Source organism: Schistocerca nitens, chromosome 9 (genome assembly GCF_023898315.1).
Source record: "Schistocerca nitens isolate TAMUIC-IGC-003100 chromosome 9, iqSchNite1.1, whole genome shotgun sequence".
NCBI classification, from domain to species: Eukaryota; Metazoa; Arthropoda; class Insecta; order Orthoptera; family Acrididae; genus Schistocerca; species Schistocerca nitens.
This window is the reverse complement of record NC_064622.1, coordinates 388,807,185-388,832,097: the sequence shown is the minus strand read 5'-3', so window position 1 is coordinate 388,832,097 and position 24,913 is coordinate 388,807,185. Positions and strand designations below refer to the sequence as shown.

Sequence of the window (24,913 nt, the reverse complement as noted above, 5' to 3'; positions counted from 1 at the left end):
AACGTCGCCAAACACGGATGGGACCATCATGATGCTGTAAACAGAACCTGGATTCATCCGAAAAAATTACGTTTTGGCATTGGTGCCCCCAAGTTCGTCGTAGAGTACACCATTGCAGGCGCTCCTGTCTGTGATGCAGCGTCAAGGGTAACCGCAGCCATGGTCTCCGAGCTGATAGTCCATGCTGCTGCAAACGTCGTCGAACTGTTCGTGCAGATGGTTGTTGTCTTGCAAACATCCCCATCTGTTGACTCAGGGATCGAGACGTGGCTGCACGATCCGTTACAGCCATGCGGATAAGATGGCTGTCATCTCGACTGCTAGTGATACGAGGCCGTTGGGATCTAGCACGGCGTGCCGTATTACCCTCCAGAACCCACCGATTCCATATTCTGCTAACAGTAATTGGATCTAGACCAACGTGAGCAGCAATGTCGCGGTACGATAAACCGCAATCGCGATAGGCTGCAATCTGACCTTCATCAAAGTCGAAAATGTGATGTTACGCATTTCTCTTCCTTACACGAGGCATCACAACAACGTTTCACCAGGCAACGCCGGTCAACTGCTGTTTGAGTATGAAAAATCGGTTGGAAATCTTTCCTCACGTCAGCACGTTGTAGGTGTCACCATCGGCGCCAACCTTTTGTGAATGCTCTGAAAAGCTAATCATTTTCATATAACAGCATCTTCTTCCTGTCGGTTTAATTTCGCGTCTGTAGCACGTCATCTTCGTGGTGTAGCAATGTTATGGCCCTACCTTCGTTTTCCTTTCCCTAAATTTACTTTTTTTGTGTTTGTCCTGTAATCTCTTTTTAAGAAACTACCCATTCCGTTCCTCTCATCTTCCAACTATTTTCCAGTCTTGACAGCATTACAAATTCGTCGGTAAAAACACATGCTTCCATTTCTTTCTCATTGGCTACAAGTGCGTTTTCGAAATTTCTCCTTTGTTCCCTTGGATGCTTGCTCCCTATACAGACTGAACGTCTTGAAGGAGGTACAGCAACATTGTTTCAGTCACTTTTTGGACACTGGCAACCATTTGTGTCCTTCGAATCTGTAACCGTTTTTTCTGTACAAGTTATAGACAACCCCTTGCTCCCTGTATTTTATGTCTGAACACCCATTTAGTAGGACGAAAATGTTTTCCTCTCCATTTGAGAGTCATTGAGTTTTCATTTAACGCAGATCTTGAACTACTGGCTGATGGAGACAAGCCGCCCGCAGAGGAGAGCCGCTGGTGACTTACGAGGTCCATCACTTTGGCTCGGCTTCCTTGGCGTCGGCAGGCTCCGGCGAGACAGTTTCTGCGTCTGGCGGCCTCTGGGCTGCAGGCGGCGCGGCCGGCGCAGGTGGCGGCTGCAGCGATAGCGCCACTGCGTCTGACGTCGACTGTCCCAGGCGGAGCGCCGAACGCTGCTCCGCTGCACGCACACATAGCAGATATGCAAATCCTGAGGACTCTAACATGGACTTTAATGTAAACCGTTCCTGTAGTATCGATACTGACGTTGTGTCAGAGGTAAATACTAAACACAATAAGATAAAATGCACAATAGAGTTTGGGAGTAACTCCATAAATTATTTATATCCAGCCACAGACGTCAGAAATCGTACTCCTGCTTCCAAGATTTATAGGAAACCTGCCACCACAGATATTGCAATCCCTGCCAATTCTCGAAACCCAGTGACCTGTAAACATGCTGCCTTTCATTCAGTGATACATCGCCTATTATTCACCCCCACGAGTGACGACAATTTCCAAATGGAAGAAGTAGCGTCAAACAATGGCTATCCTCCTGTTTTGATGGACTCCGTAAAATCAGCAACAACTGGTGTATTCTCTCCTTATCCTCTTCTCGTCCCATCACCGTAAGAATGCAACAAACGGTGCACAGTGCCATATTTAGGAAAATTCTCACTGGGTGTATGCAGAAAACTTAAATCCAAGAACTTAAAAACATCATTTTATGTGTTGAACTTTTTTGGACACTTTTTTCCAAATCTTGAAGACAGCACTCGAACTTTGAAATAGAGCGATACATATATAATTACTTGTAATTGAAGTAAATTCTATACAGCTCGGTCTGTGAGGGCAACACGCTCGCATTTGAAGGAACACCACAGAAGTTGGAAACTTGGAAAAAGGAGAATCTACTTTTCCAGGCCTTTTGTTTAAAGAAGGCCATAGTTACGAGATGCAACATGAGGTATTACATCGCCTTCATAAAGGAAAGGAAGAAAGATGAACTATCTTGAAACAATGAAAATTAACATACATATGTCCATCTCCTCAAGCTTGGTACTGAATTAGAAGACAGGTCCCTCACTCCCGACCTCTAACTGCGGATACTACGCATAATCGCCACGCGCAGTAGCCTTGCTGTCCAGGGCGCCTTGTCACGGTTCACACGGCTCCCCCCGTCGGAGGTTGAAGTCCTCCCACGGGCATGGGTGTGTGTGTTGTCTTTAGAGTGAGGTAGTTTAAGTTAGGTTACCTACTGTGTAAGCGTAGGGACCGATGACCTCAGCAGTTTGGTCCCATAATACCTTACCACAAATTTCCAACTACGCATAATCCCATCCAGGCCGCGTAGGAAATTACTTCTCTTACTCATACGCATAGCTGCTACACTTACCCATTTAATCTCGCCATTATGTCTTATCTGTTTGTAATTTAGGGAACTATTACAGACAAGATTATTTTGTTCAGCCACATGATTGGAACATGTCACTAAAGTTTATCGTTCAGTTTATTTCCTTCTATGAACAATTGTTGATTAGTCAAATAATCTTACATCGCACTAACACTAAAATAATTTCTCTAGTTTTATTCCTAAAACTAAGATTAAAATTTTGAAACTCTGCAAATGGAGATATTCTGTATACATACAAAGTCATAATCTTCGCTGTAATGAAATTTCGTTGCATCACATATTCATCCTTGTACCTGATGATGGCATGACAGCCGAAAGCCGGTTTGTGAAATAAGTAATAAATGTTGTAGAAGATGATACCAGTGTTGCGTGTGTTTTCATTCACACTAAACATCTACATTTTGTGTACATTGGATTTTGCTAAATGGTGACAAACTCCAGGAAACGATCCCTAAGAGAATAAGGAGAATAAGAGGTCATACGTGCGTACGGCAGGAAATGCATGGTGTCTGTGCTACAGGACATTTATTATTCATCGTGCCTGTGCAGTAGAATGCAGTGCACTATGTACCGTGATGTGACCACGGCAAGCCTTTAACAATGCGCGCACATAATACAGCATCGACTGAGGAACATGTTTAGATGTGTCATTCTGCGACCGAATGGAGTCATAGGCAGCGTGAATGCATTGTTCCAGTATCTGCATGTCTGATTTTCACTCCGCATACACCACAATGCAATATCTACGTTACCCTTCGTTCCAGCGAAGGATGACTGGTCCCACGAGACGGTCGCCAACAACACCCGTCCACCCACTGAGACTGAAACAGTGCTCCTGACGGTTCGCTTTCACCATGCATGGGAATTCTTCGTAGCCCACATGTGGGGCCCCTCACAAAGGTAGCCTCATCTCTGAATAGACTTAGAAATTCCAGCACCCTGGAGTCCTGTGCAACGAATCAGCTAGAAATCATCGCCGCGGAGGTGAGCCCTTAGGTGATAAGGCCGGCGTTGTAAGTAATACGGAGACTGGCAGTTGTTGGAAAAGTTCCACACGGTCTTGCGTCTTACGTCATGCTGGTGGACCACCTGTTTGCTGCTGATAATATTGTACAGTGTTCCTCCGAGATCTGTGTCAGTACCGGGCGCACCCGCCTTTCATGGTTTCCCATTGCCGAAACGAGTCTGTCTCGCACGAACGACAGAACAGTCTTACAGATATGATAATTAATTGAAACCCTCAGCTGCCGACAGGTGTTGTTGATATACCTCGATGGGGACAGCTGAAAATGTGTGCCCCGACCGAGACTTGAAACCGGGATCTCCTGCTTACATAGCAGACGCTCTGTCCATCTGAGCCACCGAGGACAAAGATGAACAGCGCGACTGCAGGGACCTGCGCGCCTCCCGTAAGACCCACATTCTCAACTGTCCACAGTCTACATACGTAATGTTCCTGATGGGTACTTTGCTCATCCACTCATTACTCGCGCCAACTAAGGTGACGATTCCCGTAAGAGTTCGCACAGCCTGTGCGCATTCGCACAGACGAAGGTCAATGGCCGGGTAGCCTTTAACTATGTAGGAAGATAGTAACTGTTCTCGAAAGAACAGATACCATTGATGAGCGTGCAGCTTCTATAGAATAAATGATAATTAATTGAAACCCTCAGCTGCGTGCATCAACAACACCTGTCGGCAGCTGACGGTTTCAATGAATTATCATTTACTCTAGAGAAGCTGCACTGTCATCAGTGGTGTCTGTTCTTTCGAGAACAGTTACTATCTTCATATATAAAGTCTTACAGAAAGTTTATGGTTCCGTTGCTGTCGGTGGGGATACTTTATGCCGTATAGACGCGCGATCACCCGCCCATTGCCATTTGCCTGTCCGTACGTAAAGACCACATTGGCCTAGTCCTGGCTGGTATCACAGGCCATCATCTCTCAACGATGCACCACAAGACACACGCCCACATCGGAGTGAGTCGACAACAGCGCTGAAGCGGATGTCCTCTACTGCTGACGTGTGAGCGTGCCGCTGTCAGGACAACATTACTGTCAGTTAAGTGTGGAGCTGAAATAGTAGGACAGACAGAACGTTCCCATTTGTGTGATGTGTTATCATGTGTGCTATGAGTTGCTGAAACGTACATTGTCAAACATCTTTTATCTCCACGTTCAAGTGGATGTCCCTTCCTCGGAAAGTATTTCCATCCTAATGTCCACCTTACCTCTTTTGTTCCTTACATTCGCACGGACAATTTCCTGCAGTTTCCCCCCAGTTGGTGAGATCACCCCGTATATTATGTTTTCGTTGTATCGAAATTAATTCTTTTTTGAAGAAAAGGTGATGCCTGATACACAAAACCGTCTTTGAGGCAGATCGGACACACAAGCTTTGCCAAGAAATGCGTTCAATATTAATAAAAACCGGCTTAATGTCTCCATTCCCTTTAAATTAAAGAAATATTATAAATTTATTTCATTGGATTCAGCCTACAGGGGGTACAAAAAGCTGTCCCACAGTCTTACAGCAAATATTAGTGGTAAAAAGCAGGAAAATGTACCAAAAATATATGTCTTGAAACAAATACACTGCCTGACAAAAATAGAGAAATACCCAGGAGGTGAGGAGGAAACGAAAATAAACATCTGATGTTAAGAGGGTGTGATTTTATTTGCAATGTTTACAAAATCGAGTCAAATTTGCGAAGGATTTGACAGTATCTGCCCACTTATCACGTTATACCCCTCTCATCTGCATGCATGTGCTGATATGATTGCGAAGGATATCATAATGCCGATGTATCCACTCCTGAGGCAAGCTGGCACACAAAGCTGGGACGGAGATGACGTCCGAGAAGGCTCGACACATGTTCCGTGGGAGACGGACCTAGGTATGCTGTTGGCCACGGGAGTGCCTCAGCATCATGCAGACAGTTCATAGAGACACGCGGATTTAGTGGAAGAGCACTGTCCTGCTAAAAAAAATGGCACCATAGTACTGTCGCATGAGAGACAGCCGGCCTGTGTGGCCGTGCGGTTCTAGGCGCTACAGTCTGGAGCCGAGCGACCGCTACGGTCGCAGGTTCGAATCCTGCCTCGGGCATGGATGTGTGTGATGTCCTTAGTTAGGTTTAATTAGTTCTAAGTTCTAGGCGACTGATGACCTCAGAAGTTAAGTCGCATAGTGCTCGGAGCCATTTGAACCATGAGAGATAACACCTGAGGGCGCGAGATGTCCATGACGTATCGTTTTTTCCTTAATCAGCTGTGACCTGAAGTAATAACCGATGGCAGCCCCACACCATGCACCAGAAGGAACATATTGGAAGAATTGGACCTCTCCCCACATCGCTGCTATACTCGCAAAAGATGGTAATGCTGGGAAGCCTAGAACATTGACATACTGCTGAACACAATGGGACTTGATTCATCAGCAGTCCTTGCTTCCCAGTCGCGGCACCAAGCCAAGCACAGCCGTTTGGGTAGTAGTCATAATGGCAACCTGTGCATGGGTCGCAGTTCAGTAGCCCGCTGGATGACACAGAATGTCGCAATACTTGTTCTCAAATCACAGGTACAGCCGTTTGCGTAGTGGTCATAATGGCAACCTGGGCATGGGTCGCAGTTCAGTAGCCCGCTGGATGACACAGAATGTCGCAATACTTGTTCTCAAATCACAGGTACAGCCGTTTGCGTAGTGGTCATAATGGCAACCTGTGCATGGGTCGCAGTTCAGTAGCCCGCTGGATGACACAGAATGTCGCAATACTTGTTCTCAAATCACAGGTACAGATGTGGAGAGCTTATGATATGCTTGGTGTGTAATACGGCGATCTTCTCCTACAGTGGTCAGACATGATCAGTCGAAAAATTGAAGACGATTATATCTGCACTCACGTCCCGATCCAGTTCAACAGCGCTCCACTATCACATCCGAATGGCCCACAAATGCACATATTGCAGCTGTCAAAATGGAGAACCAAAATGAGGCTTGTTGCAAACTGTAAGATGCTGATTACGCTGTCTCACACGTGTATGTGGCATCTCTGTATTCTTCACGATGATCGCTCAACATATAACACTGTTCACGCCCCTGGTATCAACACAAAACACGCACAAAATTCGTGCTATCTAGTGGCTATTTATCTGAATTAGAGACTTACAATTTAAATCTTACAACTCCTCCCCCTCCCACGTCAGTGATGTGCACGTCTACAAACTTACGAAGTTGCACTGATATCCGACCATGTCTTCTGGGTGCTTCATTTTCTTCATGGTCCGGCAGTGTACTTGTGAGGTATGTACCACTGTGTCCTATTGTAGCTACCTGGCTGCTGGCGCTAAGAGAGGTAAGAAATGTAGTTGTCACTTATTCTTGCTAATAATCAAGTAATCCGATGACCATATCTGATGGCGTGCATGTGACGTGTGCACGTTATCGATGGGCTTAGCAAACAACAATGCTTTGAAATGTATCCATAACCAGAGATATAAGAGATACCCTTAGGCTAACAGGGAATCCGTGCTATCGAACTTCCTCGACCAAACCACCGTCCGTTAAGCTTCTGTGTTGAGCACTGTACCAGTCGTAAAAATGGTAAGACGCTCCGTAGTGTACGAATATATCCATTGTCTTTCTATAAAGACAACGTTCCCCAATAGCGCAGGCAAACTGTCGCACAAAAATTGGTGATACAACATTCAAGCCACCCTCTGTTGTGCTAGAGATGGCAAAATAATACTAGTGAAAACTTTCTTCATTACAAGCATCCGACTGATTCACTTCTGTGTTGCGAGACATTTCACCTGCGTCCTTCAGGAGCTTCGTCTATGTACAATGGAACGGTCCTTACCAATCAATGACTACCTCTGCTTATTGCTTGTATTCCCCTAATAGAATGGAGTGGTTACAAAATAGGGTCAGCAGCCTTTTTAACAGTTTCAGGGGCTACAGTGTCAATGACTGACTGATCTGGCCTTTTAACGTCAACAACATGGCCTTCCTCTACTGGTTCAGCGAATGGGGAATCGACAGCCGTTACTTTTCCCGAGAGCATGTTGCTCTACTGTACGGTTAAATTACTGCGGAATCCACTTGGGTAAAATATTCTGGAGATAAAATAATCCCAGATTAGGCTCTCTGGGCAGGGACTACTCAGGAGGATACTATCAGGAAAAACAAAACTGGCATTCTATGGGTAGGGGCGTAGAACGTTAGATCCCTTAATCGAACAGGTAGGTCAGAAATTTTTGGAGGGAAACGGATTGGTTTGCCGGCCAGTGGGGCCGAGCGGTTCTAGGCGCTTCAGTCTGGAACCGTTCGACCGTTACGATCGCAGGTTCGAATCCTGCCTCGGGCATGGATGTGTGTGATGTCCTTAGGTTAGTTAGGTTTGTGTAGTTCTAAGTTCTAGGGGACTTATGACCTCAGATGTTAAGTCCCATAGTGCTCATAGCCATTTGAGCCAAACGGATTGGTTGAAATTAAATTAGTGAAGTTCAGTGGGAGACGAACAGGACTTCTGCTCAGGTGAGTACACAAAATCAAACAGGGATGATGGAGGAGCAAATGTAGTGATGAATAAAACAATAGGAATGCGGGTACATACAGTATTATTGAAGCCAAGACAGATTCGAAGCCAACAGCCATGACAGTAGTACAAGTTTATGTGCCAACTAGTTTCGTAGGTGATAAACAGATTCAAAAAGTAAATGTAGGATGAGATAAACGAAATAGTTCAGAGAGTTACCAGAGAGGAAAGCTTAAGTGTGGTAGGTGACTGAAAGTCGGTAGGAGGAAGAAGAGAAGAAAAAGTAGTAGGAGAATATGGACTGGCTATGGTTCAAATGGCTCTGAGCACTATGCGACTTCTGAGGTCATCAGTCGCCTAGAACTTAGAACTAATTAAACCTAACTAACCTAAGGACATCAGACACATCCATGCCCGAGGCAGGATTCGAACCTGCGACCGGGGCGGACGCTCGGCTCCAGACTGTAGCGCCTAGAACCGCACGGCCACTCCGGCCGGCGAATATGGACTGGGGGAAAGGAATGAAAGAGGAAGCCTCCTGCCAGAATTTTGCAAAGAGCATTATTTAACTATCGCTAACTCTTGTTTTAACATTTCGGAACCACATTTTTAACTCTAAGACATTTCCTGGAATCGTTGTGGACTCTCACCACAATTTATTGTTTATGAACTGAAGAAGTTGCAAAAAGTTAGGAAATTAAGGTGGGGCGTCTACAAATTGAAATAATCGGAGAGTTGTGCGAGTTTCAGAGGAAGCATTAGGCCACGATTGATTGAACCAAGGGAAAAGGCGTAGAGTAGGAAACGAATGGGTAGCTCTGATTGTGAATGACGAAACAGTGATTGCAGCAGAGGATCAAGTAGGCAAAACGACAAGCCACAGTAGAATGCATTGGGCATCACGGGAGGTATTCAATGCAACTGATGTAAGAAGAATATATGAAAATGCAGCAAACGAAGCAGGTGAAAGGGAATAGCGAGTGCAAAAACCTCTCCTTGGTAGAGACAGCCATGAGGAAATAGTTCACCTGGTGGCCAGGATGTATAAGACAGGCGAAATACCTTCAGACTTCCGGAAGAATATGATAATTCTAACGAAAGAAAGTGATGATAGGCGCGAATGTTACAGAACTGTCTGTTTATTAAATCACTGACGCAAAATACTTATACGAATTATTTACAGAACAATTGGAAAACCGTTAGAAACCAATCTCGGGGCAGATCAGTTTTGGTTCCGGAGAAATGTAGGAACACGTAAAGCAATATTGACCCAACGATAACTTTTAGAAGATACTTTAAGGAAAAGCAAACCTAAGTTTATAGCGACTGTAGACTCAGAGAAAGGTTTTGACAATGTTGACTGGAATACACTTTTCGAAATTCTTAACGGACAAAATACAGGGAGCGAAAGGGTATTTTCGACCTGTACACAAACCAGACCGCAGTTGTAAGAGTCAAGGGTCACGAAAGGGAAGCAGTGGTTGATTTTTCAGTAAGTGTGGTGAGCAAGCGATAAAAGGAACCAAAGAAAAATTTGGAGATGAATAAAGTTCAAGGAGAAGAGGCTTGCCGGTGACGATGGTATTCTGTCAGAGACAACTAAGGACGTGGAAGAGCAGTTGAACAGAACGAACAGTGGCTTAAAAGGCCGGGTATAGGATGATTTTCTAAAAAAGCAAATCAAGGACAATGGAATGTAGTCGTATTATATAAAATGCCACGGATGAAATTAAATTAAGATGGTTCAAATGGCTCTGAGCACTATGGGACTCAACTGCTGTGGTTATCAGTCCCCTAGAACTTAGAACTACTTAAACCTAACTAACCTAAGGACATCACACACATCCATGCCCGAGACAGGATTCGAACCTGCGACCGTAGCAGTCGCACGGTTCCGGACTGCGCGCCTAGAACCGCGAGACCACCGCGGCCGGCAATTAAATTAAGAAACCAGACACTAAAAGTGGTAGATGAGTTTTACTATTTGGGCAGTAAAATAATTATGGCCCAAGTTGTTGTTGTCATCAGCCCTGAGACTGGTTTGATGCAGCTCTCCATGCTACTCTATTCTGTGCAAGCTTCTTCATCTCCCAGTACCTACTGCAACCTACATCCTTCTGAATCTGCTTAGTGTACTCATCTCTTGGTCTCCCTCTACGATTTTTACCCTCCACACTGCCCTCCAATACTAAATTGGTGATCCCTCGATGTCTCAGAACATGTCCTACCAACCGATCCCTTCTTCTAGTCAAGTTGTGCCACAAGCTCCTCTCCAATTCTATTCAATACCTCCTCATTAGTTATGTGATCAACCCATCTAATCTTCGGCATTCTTCTGTAGCACCACATTTCGAAAGCTTCTATTCTCTTCTTGTCTAAGCTATTTATCGTCCACGTTTCACTTCCATAATGGCCCAAGTAGAGATGATATAAAATTAAGACTGGCAACGGCAAGAAAAGCGCTGCTGAAGAAGGGAAATTTGTTGACATCGAATATAGATTTAAGTTTGAGGAAGTCTGTTCTGAAGGTATTTGTCATGAGTGTTGCCTTGTGTGTAAGTGAAATGTGAACATTAAACGGTTCAGACGAGAATAGAAGCATTTGAAATGTTTTATGCTGAAGATTAGTTGGGTACATCAGGTGGCTAATGAAGAGACACTGAACAGAATTGGGGAGAAAAGAATTTTATGGCACAACTGCGCTAAAACAAGGGATCAGGTGATAGGACACATTCTGAGACATCAAGGGATCAGTAATTTAGTATTGGAGGGAGATGTGCAAAGAAAAAATTGTAAGGGGAGCCCAAAAGATGAATACAGTAAGTGGCTCAGAAGGACGTAGTTGCACTAGTTAGTCTTGCACAGATAAAGTCTTCGGACTGAAGACCACAGAAATAATAGGAAGGGAGCGCGCAAGATAAAAATAGATTCAATTGCAGAAGTCAATAAGTGACATCTCGTTTATCCCAGCTCTTTAATTTTAGATACATTTTATAGTTCTGGCAAATCATGGACAGTTCTAATCACTCGATATGAGGGAACAAGAATCTTACACGTGGTTTGTACCTTTCAGCTTGGTCCAGTTGAAGAGGAAATGCATATGTCAAGTAAGACTGTTCTCCGGCCCCACGCGTGCTCTTGCTATAGGCGGGAACATCGCTTCGGCTGTGGGCCACGCTAATGGGGAGGCGTTGCATGTCCCTCCAGTGACATGGCCCGTGTAGGAGCCAAGCTCACGGCTTCGCCACGGCGAGAGATGAACTCCGGTACACCTCCCTTGTTTTTCTAACAGTGTGTTCATCAATGGGCACTGAAACCAGGTGGTACCACGGAGAACACAGTTGTGCAAATATGTCTCCCCGGTAGAAATTCGGACACCACTCGCGTTAAGGCGAAGGCGAAGAGTTCTTTTTAGGTTCCTACACAAGCCCAACAATAAAGTATTTCCTAAAAAGTTATTAAGTTCCCCGACAACTAGGTGCCAGTGTGTTGGCTGCGTAAACACATTGTCTCTCCTGCTCCTTATCTTCTTGCTGAATCTAGTCTCAGGTGGAAATTTTGTTCTTGGTTCGTGATTGGCTAGCAAATTAAAATAAACGTTTTCTTATGCAAAGTATGAGCTGAGCTCAGGAAGGAAGTGGACATAATGTATCTAACTCTCCTGCTGGTCACTAAAGAAACCGGACGTGATGTAGCCTAGAATCCGATTCAGAAGGAGGCACACTCAGATTTGAGATGTGGCATTAATTCTTCAGAGGGTAAGCACTGCTTGGTGAGGTGAAATGATGGTTGCGGTTATGATTCTTCATTGGAGACGACAATCTCGAGGCACGCGATTTATTTGGTTATCAATTCACTAAATTCTTTATCCTGGTTTCGTGAATGGACCACAGCTTAGTTGATTGCGCTCCTACGCTTTCTTTGATGGAACTGCTCGTGAAGTGACGGCTTTTGTGCGTGCATGATTATAATGCTAACATGATGACGATTGGTCAGTTGTCTATTGGAACTGCCAGACTGAACAAATCTTGCATTTCCATTTATCGGAGATTAAATCTAAGTTATTTTAGTTACTTGTTCAACCTTGCGACAACAAACGCAAGAAAGGTGATGTGATGCGTCTGTAATTCCAAAAGGATATTAGTTTAATAATTTTTCCCCTTACTCATGTATCAACAGTGTGTAATCTTGTACAATTTAATTGTTCAACTTATATATATAATAAATTGTGGAAATATTTACTAATATTTTATCTCTGGTGGGCAGTATAGTCCCCAATCCTTCCTATTAAAGATTTGAGCAGTACCATCACTAGAAATTGGAGACATCTGAATCATAGCTTAGACCTCCCAAGAGATGTTATAAAGGACAAAACCCAGCAGGATTGTTCACTTGTTCCCTCCTCCATGTTCGTCAGTGCACTCTATAATCGTGAACACTGCAGTGGCTGGACCTACCTGATGACGTGTGATGACGATCTGGCTCTGCGACTCCGTTGTTGTGAGGTTCGAAATGATCTCCATGATGGACGCTGATGACGCCGTAGTTGACCACCGAGTGGAATGAGTGTGGGTTGTGCAGAGAAGACTGCGGTGGTTGTGGCGTCTGTACGGTGATCGGGGCCTCCGTTACCTCGAGAGGCGCTGCCTTATCCTGCAATGTATGGGAACAATCACGTTTTGGCATCTTTATTGTAAAATCCTATAAATTACCTTTCCGCATGGACCAAACACTATGCATGGCGAATGACACACGACGGCGCCCCAGAGCTGCTAGTAAGTTCGGATATCGGACTTTCAAAGTGTGTAAGAATACCTAGGTTATCGTTGAGACAGAATGGACAGTTTTATAAGAACCAATGTGAAATCGAAGTGCAAAGGATGCGTCATTAATGTAGACAGTTGTGGTGCAACAGTCTGATATGGCCAGTGTGGTGCCTGATTATTTAACGTGACTGGCTCCGTCCATTTCAGGTTTGTTTAGCTGTCCCGGCAGGCAAAACGTGGAATACCCGTTCATGTCAACATGATTACATTATCTATGGCAACTGCAAATATTATATTGATATTACTGTTCAGTCAGAATACAAGATTGGACATACCTCTTACAGGGGCAGATCTTGTACCTATCGGAAAAGATTTTTAGTATTTCACGTGTATGAGGACTTTGCACCCTATGCCAAACTGTGACTTTGATCTTTCTTGATTTGACTAATCATGAACGGTTCACAAACACCCACAAGCTACAAACTGGCATTGACCTCTCTTACTGTATTGACGTCTCTAACCATTCTAGTTTCTACAAGGTTGTCTGAGTAAATCTACGTTGCTCACAAACATGTTGAGAGCCTTCAACGTAGTAAATACTTTGGGACCAATAAAATATTTTACTAAATTATTTGTGATGAAGCAGTGGACACTCCACGCTGTATTCTCTTTCGCAGCTAATTCGCGTCCCTGGTATTTGTTTTACAACTGCCTCCTGATAGGTTACTGGAAATAACACGATGACTTTGATTACCACTTTTGTAGTTTTCATTTGATACGGCCATCAGCTAAGTGAGCACAACTCTTAAGATCTACACAAAGTTTTCGTGGAAATAGCTACGTACCAAATATCCATAGACCTTACGACTGTTACTTATTTACTCCAATAAAAAGGCAATTTCTTTACATTTGTATTTCTTATTTTGTTTTGATGTTTATCTCATGTATTTATAACAGATTTCAGGGCAATATCGTGTTTTCTTCATGTACCTGTTAGGCGTGTTTCAGGAAACGAACACTGTAAGTACTGCAACGATTTGCCACGCCGTGTGACAGACTCATTACAGACGCCTCCCGTGATAGAAGAACAGCGACATCAGATTACGGAGATACACTTTGCTCTCATGAATCATTTCTTATTTACAATCATGAAAGCATTATAACAGTGAATCTGGCACGGTACTGTAACGAAAATAAATCCTGTAGCCAATCTATTGTTGTAACCACAATAAGAAAGGTTTCATGAATTTTTTTCCTTGATAAAGCCAGAAAAACCATAGAAGTACCTGGTTATGCTCTCTTTGTTTAAGAGAATCGCCACAGAAACAGACCAGACGGAAGTGTTACAGATGATGGATTGCAAATGTTCATATCTAGAAGACGACCTAATACAGGGTTATTACAAATGATTGAAGCGATTTCACAGCTCTACAATAACTTTATTATTTGAGATATTTTCACAATGCTTTGCACACACATACAAAAACTCAAAAAGTTTTTTTAGGCATTCACAAATGTTCGATATGTGCCCCTTTAGTGATTCGGCAGACATCAAGCCGATAATCAAGTTCTTCCCACACTCGGCGCAGCATGTCCCCATCAATGAGTTCGAAAGCATCGTTGATGCGAGCTAGCAGTTCTGGCACGTTTGTTGGTAGAGGAGGTTTAAACACTGAATCTTTCACATAACCCCACAGAAAGAAATCGCATGGGGTTAAGTCGGGAGAGCGTGGAGGCCATGACATGAATTGTTGATCATGATCTCCACCACGACCGATCCATCGGTTTTCCAATCTCCTGTTTAAGAAATACTTCTGCTTTAGCCTTTTCCATGAGATTTTCCAAACCGTCGGCTGCGGTACGTTTACCTCCCTGCTTGCTTTATTCGTCGACTTCCACGGCTACGCGTGAAACTTGCCCGCACGCGTACAACCGTTTCTTCGCTCACTGCAGGCCGACCCGTTGATTTCCCCTTACAGAAGCATCCAGAAGCTTTAAACTGCGCATACCATCGCCGAATGGAGTTAGCAGTTGGTGGATCTTTGTTGAGCTTCGTCCTGAAGTGTCGTTGCACTGTTATGTCTGACGTGAGTGCATTTCAAGCACGACATACGCTTTCTCGGCTCCTGTCACCATTTTGTCTCACTGCGCTCTCGAGCGCTCTGGCGGCAGAAACCTGAAGTGCGGCTTCAGCCGAACAAAACTTTATGAGTTTTTCTACGTATCTGTAGTGTGTCGTGACCATATGTCAATGAATGGAGCTACAGTGAATTTATGAAATCGCTTCAATCATTTGTAATAGCCCTGTACATATTAATAATTGTACTGGAAACCAGTACTACTTGCAGGTTACCCCTCGAACGGCATCAATAATTTTAGTTTCAATTTTTTGGTTAATTATTGAGTGAGTTGAAATATTTATAATGCTTTCATAATTTGTTTATTAACAGGTATAATTTTATCTTAAAAGTGTAACACAATAAGACAAGTATTACAGTAAGAAACTGGGAGCTTCTGTTGATGCAGCGCAACTTTCGCTTAAAATGGAGCGAAAATTACTCAGATTACATACATCCAGTGTTTCATAATAATAAGACATAGTGACTTCCAAAACTTTCATCGTAACTCCAGACATTCCTAAACTTTTTCTCGTTTGGATGCTCAACATCAAATATTTAACAAAGTACCTCATTTGTAAAGCAATCAGTCGTTTGAAGCTATTTTATGCGTGGGAGTTCTATATTTAAAGAAACAGGAGTTTGGTCGTAATATTATAATAAATGCTAGAGCGACATACGCACATGTGTTTGAAGGTTAGAATGCGTGGAATAGTCTGTCAATATTCGGTAGTGGCTGTGGAAGGACTGATGAACGTAGGTTCTTAGTTTCATCTTGTGGTATATTTTTATGATATTGAATTCTTTTGTCGTTAAGACGGGTCACAGGAACGGTCAATGAGTGTGAGAATAATGTTTAATTTCATTTTTTCTTCCTTTTTCTTTTTAAGTGAGACTTGTTAACACACAAAAGCAAGATGTCGACACACGTGATAAGAAGGCCGCAGTTCAGAAATTTATGTGAGATGTGAGATGGGTTAATGAAGTCACCTTTGTACCAAATTTCACCATAATTCTGCCCGTCGTAATCTTGGACGTCACATCCCCCCTTACAAATAATTCACGCCTTTTTGACGCCTCAGAACGGCAACAATTAACGCTTAAATCACGCTGTTTCCTTAGGAGTGACCGAGGAAAACATTTCAGACACACCGCCAATCAGATCTGGCAAGGAAAGCACCTCGAGGGATGGCATAAAGGACGTCATTGGAATCACCCCTTTACTTGGAACGTTCATTTCCCACACATTTCGCGGTCGAAAACGACAGTTCGACTACAATTTTTGCTCTGCTGTACAGCTTAGAATCGCTATGGACTGTTAAAAACCTTTCGACAAAATCTGAATGTGATCCGAAGCAGCAAAGGGTTCGTATGATTTTTTATCCGTCCATTCTTGAGCCCTCCTATGGCGTGATCATGAGAGGGGTGGGGGAAATTAAGACGTGCGTCAATTAACTGGCAAAGGTTCAAAAATGGTTCAAATGGCTCTGAGCACTATGGAACTTAACGTCTGAGGTCATCAGTCCTCTAGAACTTAGAACTACTTAAACCTAACTAACCTAAGGACATCACACACATCCAAGCCCGTGGCAGGATTCGAAACTGCGACCGTAGCAGTCGCGCAATTCCGGACTGAAGCGCTAAGAACCACTCGCCCACCGCGACCGGCGAAGCTTCCCTCTTATACACTCCAATTCTGCAACATCTCGCACCTTAGCTGAGCACCTTACAAGTGTGCCTCTCAGAAACTTCCACACACACATTTAGCCTCGGGGCTGGTCTGGTGCCTGAGGATTAAGCAAGCCCTTAGACGCCTCTCACTTAGCGTCTGCCTGCCTTTAGACGCTGGTGCAGCCGCAAGGTACCGAGAGTGTTGCCGAACTGGAGGGTTTTAGAAGAACCCTTTTTATCCACGGACATCTTGATGCTGCAGCCTCAGTCCCCTTCATCCGTGATCACGCTGCAGTAGGGCGCGAAAAGGAGGGATGAAAAAGCATAAAACTTGTTTGTAGTTCGGATCATGCTCAGACTTTGTCGAATGGTTTTCAACGGTCTCTAGAGGTTCCACCCCGTATGCCAGGACAAAAATTGCAGTCACACTACACTCCAAAGAGATCAGATCACGTTCATTGGTATTGTAGCCCCAAGATGTCCTCAGGTTGACAGGCCCAGAGGGCGGTAGCAGCGTGGAACGTTGTGAAGAACGTCGTCCTGTTCCTCATTGCATTGTGAACTGTCTTTTCGACCGCGAAATATGTAGGATCCAACACGTCAGGGGAAGGGGTGGTTTCACTAACATCCTTTATGCCATCCTCTGTGGCATTTTCGTGTCAATTCTGAGCGGTGGTCTGTCTGAAATGCTTTCCTCGGCCACCAATAAGAAAAAGAAAACTGCGTAATTTCAATGCTGGTTGTCAAAGTTCTGACCACATTGACAGAGGCGTCAAAAGAAGGGATGAAATGTGTGTAGGACGGGGCATGACGACCTCCCCCTCGTGTGATGTGTGGTGGGGTTGGGCAGAATTGTAGTGAAATTTGGTTCAAACGGTTCAAATGGCTCTGAGCACTATGCGACTTAACTTCTGAGGTCATCAGTCGCCTAGAACTTATAACTAATTAAACCTGACTAACCTAAGGACGTCACACACATCCATGCCCGAGGCAGGATTCGAACCTGCGACCGTAGCTGTCGCTCGGTTCCAGACTGTATGAAATTTGGTGCCAACATGTTATCAGTAACACACCTTACAGGTCACATGAACTTCTGAGCTGATTTTTTATTTTTTTTTTTTAATTTTTTTATTTTTTTTTATTTTATTTTATTTTTCATGTGTCGACACCATGCTGTCTCAAGTGTACTGAGCCCGAGGATGACGTCATACGGCGCCTCGCTTTTGCACCAATACAGAGGAAGGTTCCCGGAGGCATCTGTGAGCCGCATCGGAATGTGAGGTAATTATCGGGTAGTTACAAGTCGAGCATGGCTACTCACTAGTGCCTTGTACAGAGGGCTGGCTGCGTAGAGCGAGGCCGGCAGCAGCTGGCTCAGATCTTGTGGCTGCGCTGACAGCTGAAGGCGCTCCGGCACGTTGCTCTGCAGCTCCGAGTGAGGCGCTGCCGTCGCTTGCAGGGCGTTCAGGAGTGGGTCCGGCGGGGATGGTGCGAACGAGTCGCCAAACGCCTGCCCCTGCAACAACCACCACCGCTGTTCCCATTTTAGAGTTACCTAAGTAAAAATTATTTGTCACTGACTCATTGTCGATGCTAAACTCACTAGTTCTCAACTGAAAACTGTTTCTTCCCGTGTGGTGGTGCTGTATTCTAAGACAACAGGCGCAATGTTCACACTGCTTGTATCATCCAAAACTGGTTGTTTGGACATGAAGATGAATATTCCCAATCCGCTGGCAATCATAGTGCCTTTTTGGTCTTCTTTAGAGATAATGTATGATCGTTGTCCACCTCCATCATAGTTACCTGATCTTGGCACATTTTGGAGGAAGAACGTTATAAGATTCCCTTGAAATCCATACAGGACCCGCATGTGTACATTTCGAGGTCAACTGAAACCATGTTTGAATACCACCGAGTTTCCTATACCACATTAGGAAGGCTAACGTGTTGTGTTTTTAACGTTTCTATATTTTTATCAAGCGTCTGTATACGATATATCAATACACGATCACGTGGCAAAACCAAAGGACAAGCAACTAAATCACACCCATGGCGAACGCAAACAACTTGTGTTTAATTTGCTTACTCAAATGCAAGTGTGCTGACACAATTATGCCTGCTCACAACATATCCTGCCACAGGCCCCCTGTACCATAAAGACAAATAAGCCGTTACTGACCACTTTCCGAGTTGGATTCAAGAAGTTGCTTTACAAGTGGCTACACACAAAGATGCACCTAAAATGACGCAGTGCTTAAATGAGAAAGCCACCAGCCTTCCACCACCAGCTGCAGATGCACTCAAGTAGTGCTCCTTACGACCAACAGAAGCCGTTCCTTCACCTGCTTTGGATTTGCCATTGGTCCTGTCAAGAAAATGCAGTAACCACGAATCCCAGGTTGTCCACACGGTAGCCCCTTCAGCGCTTCCCGTCGTCTCTTCACACAACAGTTGTTGAGGCCCCTCAGACTTGGCTCGAACCAACATTCGCTGTTGAGTTTCGCTGTGGCAAATGATCACGTCACCGCCCGTCCAGTTCTGCAACTCGGCCATGGCGGTGCTCTAAGCACTCACTTGTCCGTCGCGACCGCCCTTTGGTAACGCCAGTGTTATCCATCAGTAACCATGACCTCTGCTGCCAGAGAATACCCGTTCCATTACACGTGGCACACTATAAATTACACAATGACTTCTGTCCGAATTTTCACAGCCAAGCCAAGATTTGTAAAAGGACAAATAAGGTACCAAGATCACCAGATGAGAACTATTTTTGCAATAAAATATGTAATTACTTTAAAGTACTCAAGATAATGAAGAAAAATTTAATTACAGATTTGAGGGGAAATTGAAATAAGAAACAAATTCGCTAACTATGTAAATGAAGTGCAAATACGTAGTTCATCTCTTTAAGGCCTAGCTATTTTCCGCGTAAAAGTTTCATTTGTGTGATTTTTATCTGTAAGATAAGGCTCACAACGAATCAAGTACTAAATTTAGGACACGTCGAGAATAGAAGACACTACCAAAGCAAATAAAGTAACGGTGAGATAGTGCTTTCTGAACAAAACTTGAAAATAAAGGAAACTGGGCAGATGCGGGTAGAACTCGCGCAATGAGGGTTCTGTACAAACTTAATTATGTTTATAGACAGTCCATCCATTCCGGAAATCGAGGATCCCGATGATTTTTGCCCAGTTATCGACAATGATACCGTCAAGATACCGGTCCCAGGAATTCCGAGACTTCCGAATATGCTTTAAGAATGACAGTTAACAGTTTTAGGATTTTTTCTTTGGTTGTAGTGCGAAACCTTGCTGCTTGGCAAATTTCACGATTCTAGTTTAACGAGGTTTGATGAATGAGTTTGCGAATATCAAAATACGTGATATAAATGGCTGTATCTTTTAGTTGCATTCACTCAGGAGCTTATTGCATTTATTACACCGCCAAGTGATCATAGACCTTAGTATATGACATTAATTTCAACTTGACACGTCTACCCGATCTTGAGAAATAGGGTTTTAACAGTTGGAGATACGGACAGACAGACAGACAGAGAGGCGGGCAGCAAACGGATCTTATCAGGGCTTCGTTTTTACAGAATAACGTACGCAACTCAAGCACGCAGAAGTGCGGCAGCACGATGTGGCATAGACTCGACTATTGTCTGAGGTAGTGCTCGACGCAATTGACTCAATCAATCCTGCATGGCTGTCCATAAGAGTACGAAGGGGTGGAGAAATCTTCTGAACAGAACTTTGCAAGGCACCCCACATCAATAATGTTCATCTACATCTACATCTACATCTACATTTATACACCGCAAGCCACCCAACGGTGTGTGGCGGAAGGCACTTTACGTGCCACTGTCATTACCTCCATTTCCTGTTCCATTCGCGTATGGTTCGCGGGAAGAACGACTGTCTGAAAGCCTCCGTGCGCGCTCTAATCTCTCTAATTTTACATTCGTGATCTCTTCGGGAGGTATAAGTAGGGGGAAGCAATATATTCGATACCTCATCCAGAAACGCACCCTCTCGAAACCTGGCGAGCAAGCTACACCGCGATGCAGAGCGCCTCTCTTGCAGAGTCTGCCACTTGAGTTTGTTAAACATCTCCGTAACGCTATCACGGTTACCAGATAACCCTGTGACGAAACGCGCCGCTCTTCTTTGGATCTTCTCTATCTCCTCCGTCAACCCGATCTGGTACGGATCCCACACTGATGAGCAATACTCAAGTATAGGTCGAACGAGTGTTTTGTAAGCCACCTCCTTTGTTGATGGACTACATTTTCTAAGGCCTCTCCCAATGAATCTCAACCTGGTACCCGCCTTACCAACAATTAATTTTATATGATCATTCCACTTCAAATCGTTCCGCACGCATACTCCCAGATATTTTACAGAAGTAACTGCTACCACTGTTTGTTCCGCTATCATATAATCATACAATAACATCCCACATCTGTGGGGAGTTTGGTGACCAGCGGAAATGTTTAAACTAAGAACAGTTCAAATGGTTCAAATGGCTCTGAGCACTATGCGTTAACTTCTGAGGTCATCAGTCGCCTAGAACTTGGAACTAATTAAACCTAACCAACCTAAGGACATCACATACATCCATGCCCGAGGCAGGATTCGAACCTGCGACCGTAGCGGTCGCTCGGCTCCAGACTTTAGCGCCTAGAACCGCACGGCCACTCCGGCCGGCCTAAGAACAGTGTTTCTGGAGCCACTCCGTAGTGCTGAAGTGCCGAAGACCGCCAGAATGCGCAATGGACATCAATGGATGCGTGTGATCAGATAGGATGCTCACGTATGTGTCATCTGTCGGAGTCGTATCTAGACGAATCAGAGGTCCCATATCGTTCCAACTGTACACGCCCCACGCCATTACGGAGCCTCCACCAGCATGGTCTCCTGCTGACATGTAGGTTCCATGGCTTCTTGAGGTTGTATGCGTCCATCCACTCGATACAAGTTAAAACGAGATTGACCCGACCAAGCAACGTGTTTCCAGTCATCACCAACCCAATGTCGGTGTTGACGGGCCCAGGCGAGGCGTAAAGCTTTGTGTCGTGCAGTCATCAAGGTTACACAAGTTGGCCTTCGGTTCCGAAAGCCCTTATCGATGATGTTTCGTTGTATGATTCGCACGCTGGCGTTAATGGCTGAGCATTGACAATTTGCGGAAGGGTTGCACTTCTGTCACGTTGAACGATTCTCTTCAGTCGTCGTTGGTCCCGTTCTTGTAGGATCTTTTCCCGACTACAGCAATGTCGGTGATTTGATGTTTTACCGGATTCCTGGTATTCTCTATACACTGGTGAAATGGTTGTACGGGAAAATCTCCACTTCATTGTTATCTCGGAGATGCTGTGTCCCACCGCTCGTGCGCCTACTATAACAACACGTTGAAATTCACTTAAATCTTTATAGGCTGCCATTGTAACAGCAGTAACCGATCTAACAAGTGCGCCACTCACTTGTTGTCCTATATAGGCGTTGCCGACCGCAGCACCGTATTCCACCTGTTTAAATATCTCTGTATTTGAATACGCATGCCTATACCAGTTTCTTTGGCGCTTCAGTTTATCTGTTAAATGTTTTGTAAAACAGAAGAAGTAAAACAATTTTGGAAACATTGGGTACGCCTTTGAAAATGTTCAAATTGATGAACAGCAAATGAGGTCCGTCAAATATTTCTCTAATCCATTTTATTTGTCGTATTTACTACGCAAATAATTTCACAAAAAATTTGATGGATTACTTTTTCTTCAGCTCTTTTGTTAAGTATATTTTCTATGATATGGGATTTGATATTTACGGTGTAGTGCTGCGGCTCGTGATAGAACTCGAAGACCGGCTGCTGTACGGGCGGCCCGAATGAGGGCACGAACTGCGCGGCGCGAGGTTTGGGCTGACCGCTGCCAGGGGGGGCTCCGGCCTCTGCTGCCGCCCGTGACGTCACCAGCAGCGCTGCCAACAGCCGCGCCCAGCACGCACCCGCTGTCTCCGTCTGCAACACAGCAGGCGCAACCTCAACTCGACAGGTTGCTCCACGTTTCACTCCAGGTACTTCTTTCTTCACCGCAGCACATCAAGTGCCGTGCATGGGAATATCAAGACAGGAGAGGCAAAGCGATCTTTACTGTTACATGATTACAATGCAAGCGAATTAATCCGTGGTTTATAATCATTTACCTTCGTTCCACAGGTTGTCCCAGGAAGAATGGTCAATATTCAGCTACAAGACAGGAACGCTCATTTGAGGCAAATAAATTATGTTGACATGCGCCCTATTCCGAATGTGAGGCAGAATACATTTAATTTACATTATTATTTCTTGAACTCATTACTTTATACACAACAACTTCGAATCATACTAAACAAACAAAATGCAGAACGTCGTATATAATATACTCATGCTCATAAATTAAGAATAATTGCAGGATGTGGTGCCACACAACGTGGCACTACACAAAACTGGCACTAATAGCATAGGCACATAGGGAACCCACACGACACACATCTGCAAGTACGCGGTATTGGTGATAAGTTGAGAAAACCGTCCCGAAACACATGTGCTACAAAACGCCACTGTTTACAGCGTATGTACCCCGACATCAATATGGGATATGATCACCATGCACACGTACACATGCCGCACAACGGTTTGGCATATTCTGGATCAGGTGGCGAGCGCCTGCTGGGGTACCTGTCGGAGCTCCTGAAGTGTCATAGGTTGGGGGGTTGTTTGGGGAAGGAGACCATACAGCGAGGTCATCACTCATCGGATTAGGGAAGGACGGAGAAAGAAGTCGGCCGTGTTCTTTCAAAGGAACGAAGTGTCATAGGGGTTTGAAGACGTGCAGCGATACGTCGACCGAGAGCATCCCAGACGTACCCGATGGGGTTTAGGTGAGGAGAACAGGCAGGCCACTCCATTCGCCTGATATCAAGATACTCCTCCACCATGGCAGTTCGGTGAGGCCGTGCGTTATCATCCATCAGGAGGAAGGTGGGACCCACTGCACCCCTGAAAAGGCGGTCATACTGGTGCAAAATGACGTCCCGATACACCTGTTACAGTTCCTCTGTCAAAGACATGCAGGGGTGTACGTGCACCAATCATAATCCCACCCCACACCATCAAACCACGACCTCCATAGAGGTCCCTTTCAAGGACATTAAGGGTTGGTATCTGGTTCCTGGTCCACGCCAGATGGAAACCCAGCGAGAATCGCTATTCAGACTATACCTGGACTAGTCAGTGAACATAACCTGGGACCACTATTCGAATGACCACGTACTGTGTTCTTGACACCAGGCATTGCGGGCTCTAACGTGACCAGGGGTCAGTGGAATGGACTTTGCAGGTCTCCAGGCGAATAAACCGTGTCTGTTCAATCGTCTGTAGACTGTGTGTCTGGAGGCAACTGTTCCAGTGGCTGCGGTAAGGTCCCGAGCATGGCTACCTGTAGTACTCCGTAGCCTCCTGCGGGCATTGATGGTGACATATCGGTCTTCTTGTGGTGTTGTACACTGTGGACGTCCCATACTGTAGCTCCTGGATACGTTTCCTGTCTGCTGGAATCGTTGCCATAATCTTGAGATCACACTTTGTGGCACACGGAGGGCCCGTACTAAGACCCGCTGTGTTTGACCAGCCTCCAGTCGCCCTAGTATTCTGCCCCTCATAACATCAATATGTATTCTTAGAGCCATTTCAACACACAGTCACCACTTGCACGTCTGAAAACGTCTGCACACTTACTCGCTGCACCGTACTCTGATATGCACTGACACACCTCTGCATATATGGACTGCTGCCAGCGCCACCGTGCGACGACCGCATGGTCATACCCCGAGGTGATTTAAACCCGCAAACTGCCCACTCGAGCGTTGTTTCACCACGTATCATCATTATCCTTAATTTATGAGCATGAGTGTAATTCAAACAACGTTGCATCCGTAGAAAATTTAGTGACTGGGGAGGAATCGCAAAGGGAGTCCTAGAAAGTTCAATTTTGTGTCCATCAAGGTACGTTGGGCTGGAATAGAACGTCAAAACGGTAGTGTGGGTGAGACACAAACGTACGTGCCACTACCCCGTAAACACTTGAACACTGAATGTGTTCTAGCTCTGAAACC

The 24,913-nt window shown here is 44.8% G+C and overlaps 1 protein-coding gene across 1 annotated transcript in view; it reads right to left on the bottom strand.

Moving 5' to 3' along the window:
- Nucleotides 1-24,913, bottom strand: part of LOC126204253 (uncharacterized) — a 142,508-nt gene that overhangs the window by 14,533 nt on the left and 103,062 nt on the right. Inside the window, exons 4-7 of the mRNA XM_049938644.1 lie at nt 22,587-22,778; nt 18,076-18,270; nt 12,658-12,853; nt 1,253-1,427 (exon numbers count right to left, since the gene is read on the bottom strand). Of these exons, the coding sequence (XP_049794601.1) occupies nt 1,261-1,427; nt 12,658-12,853; nt 18,076-18,270; nt 22,587-22,778 (750 nt within the window). The 3' untranslated portion in view covers nt 1,253-1,260. The remainder of the gene's footprint in view (nt 1-1,252; nt 1,428-12,657; nt 12,854-18,075; nt 18,271-22,586; nt 22,779-24,913) is intronic.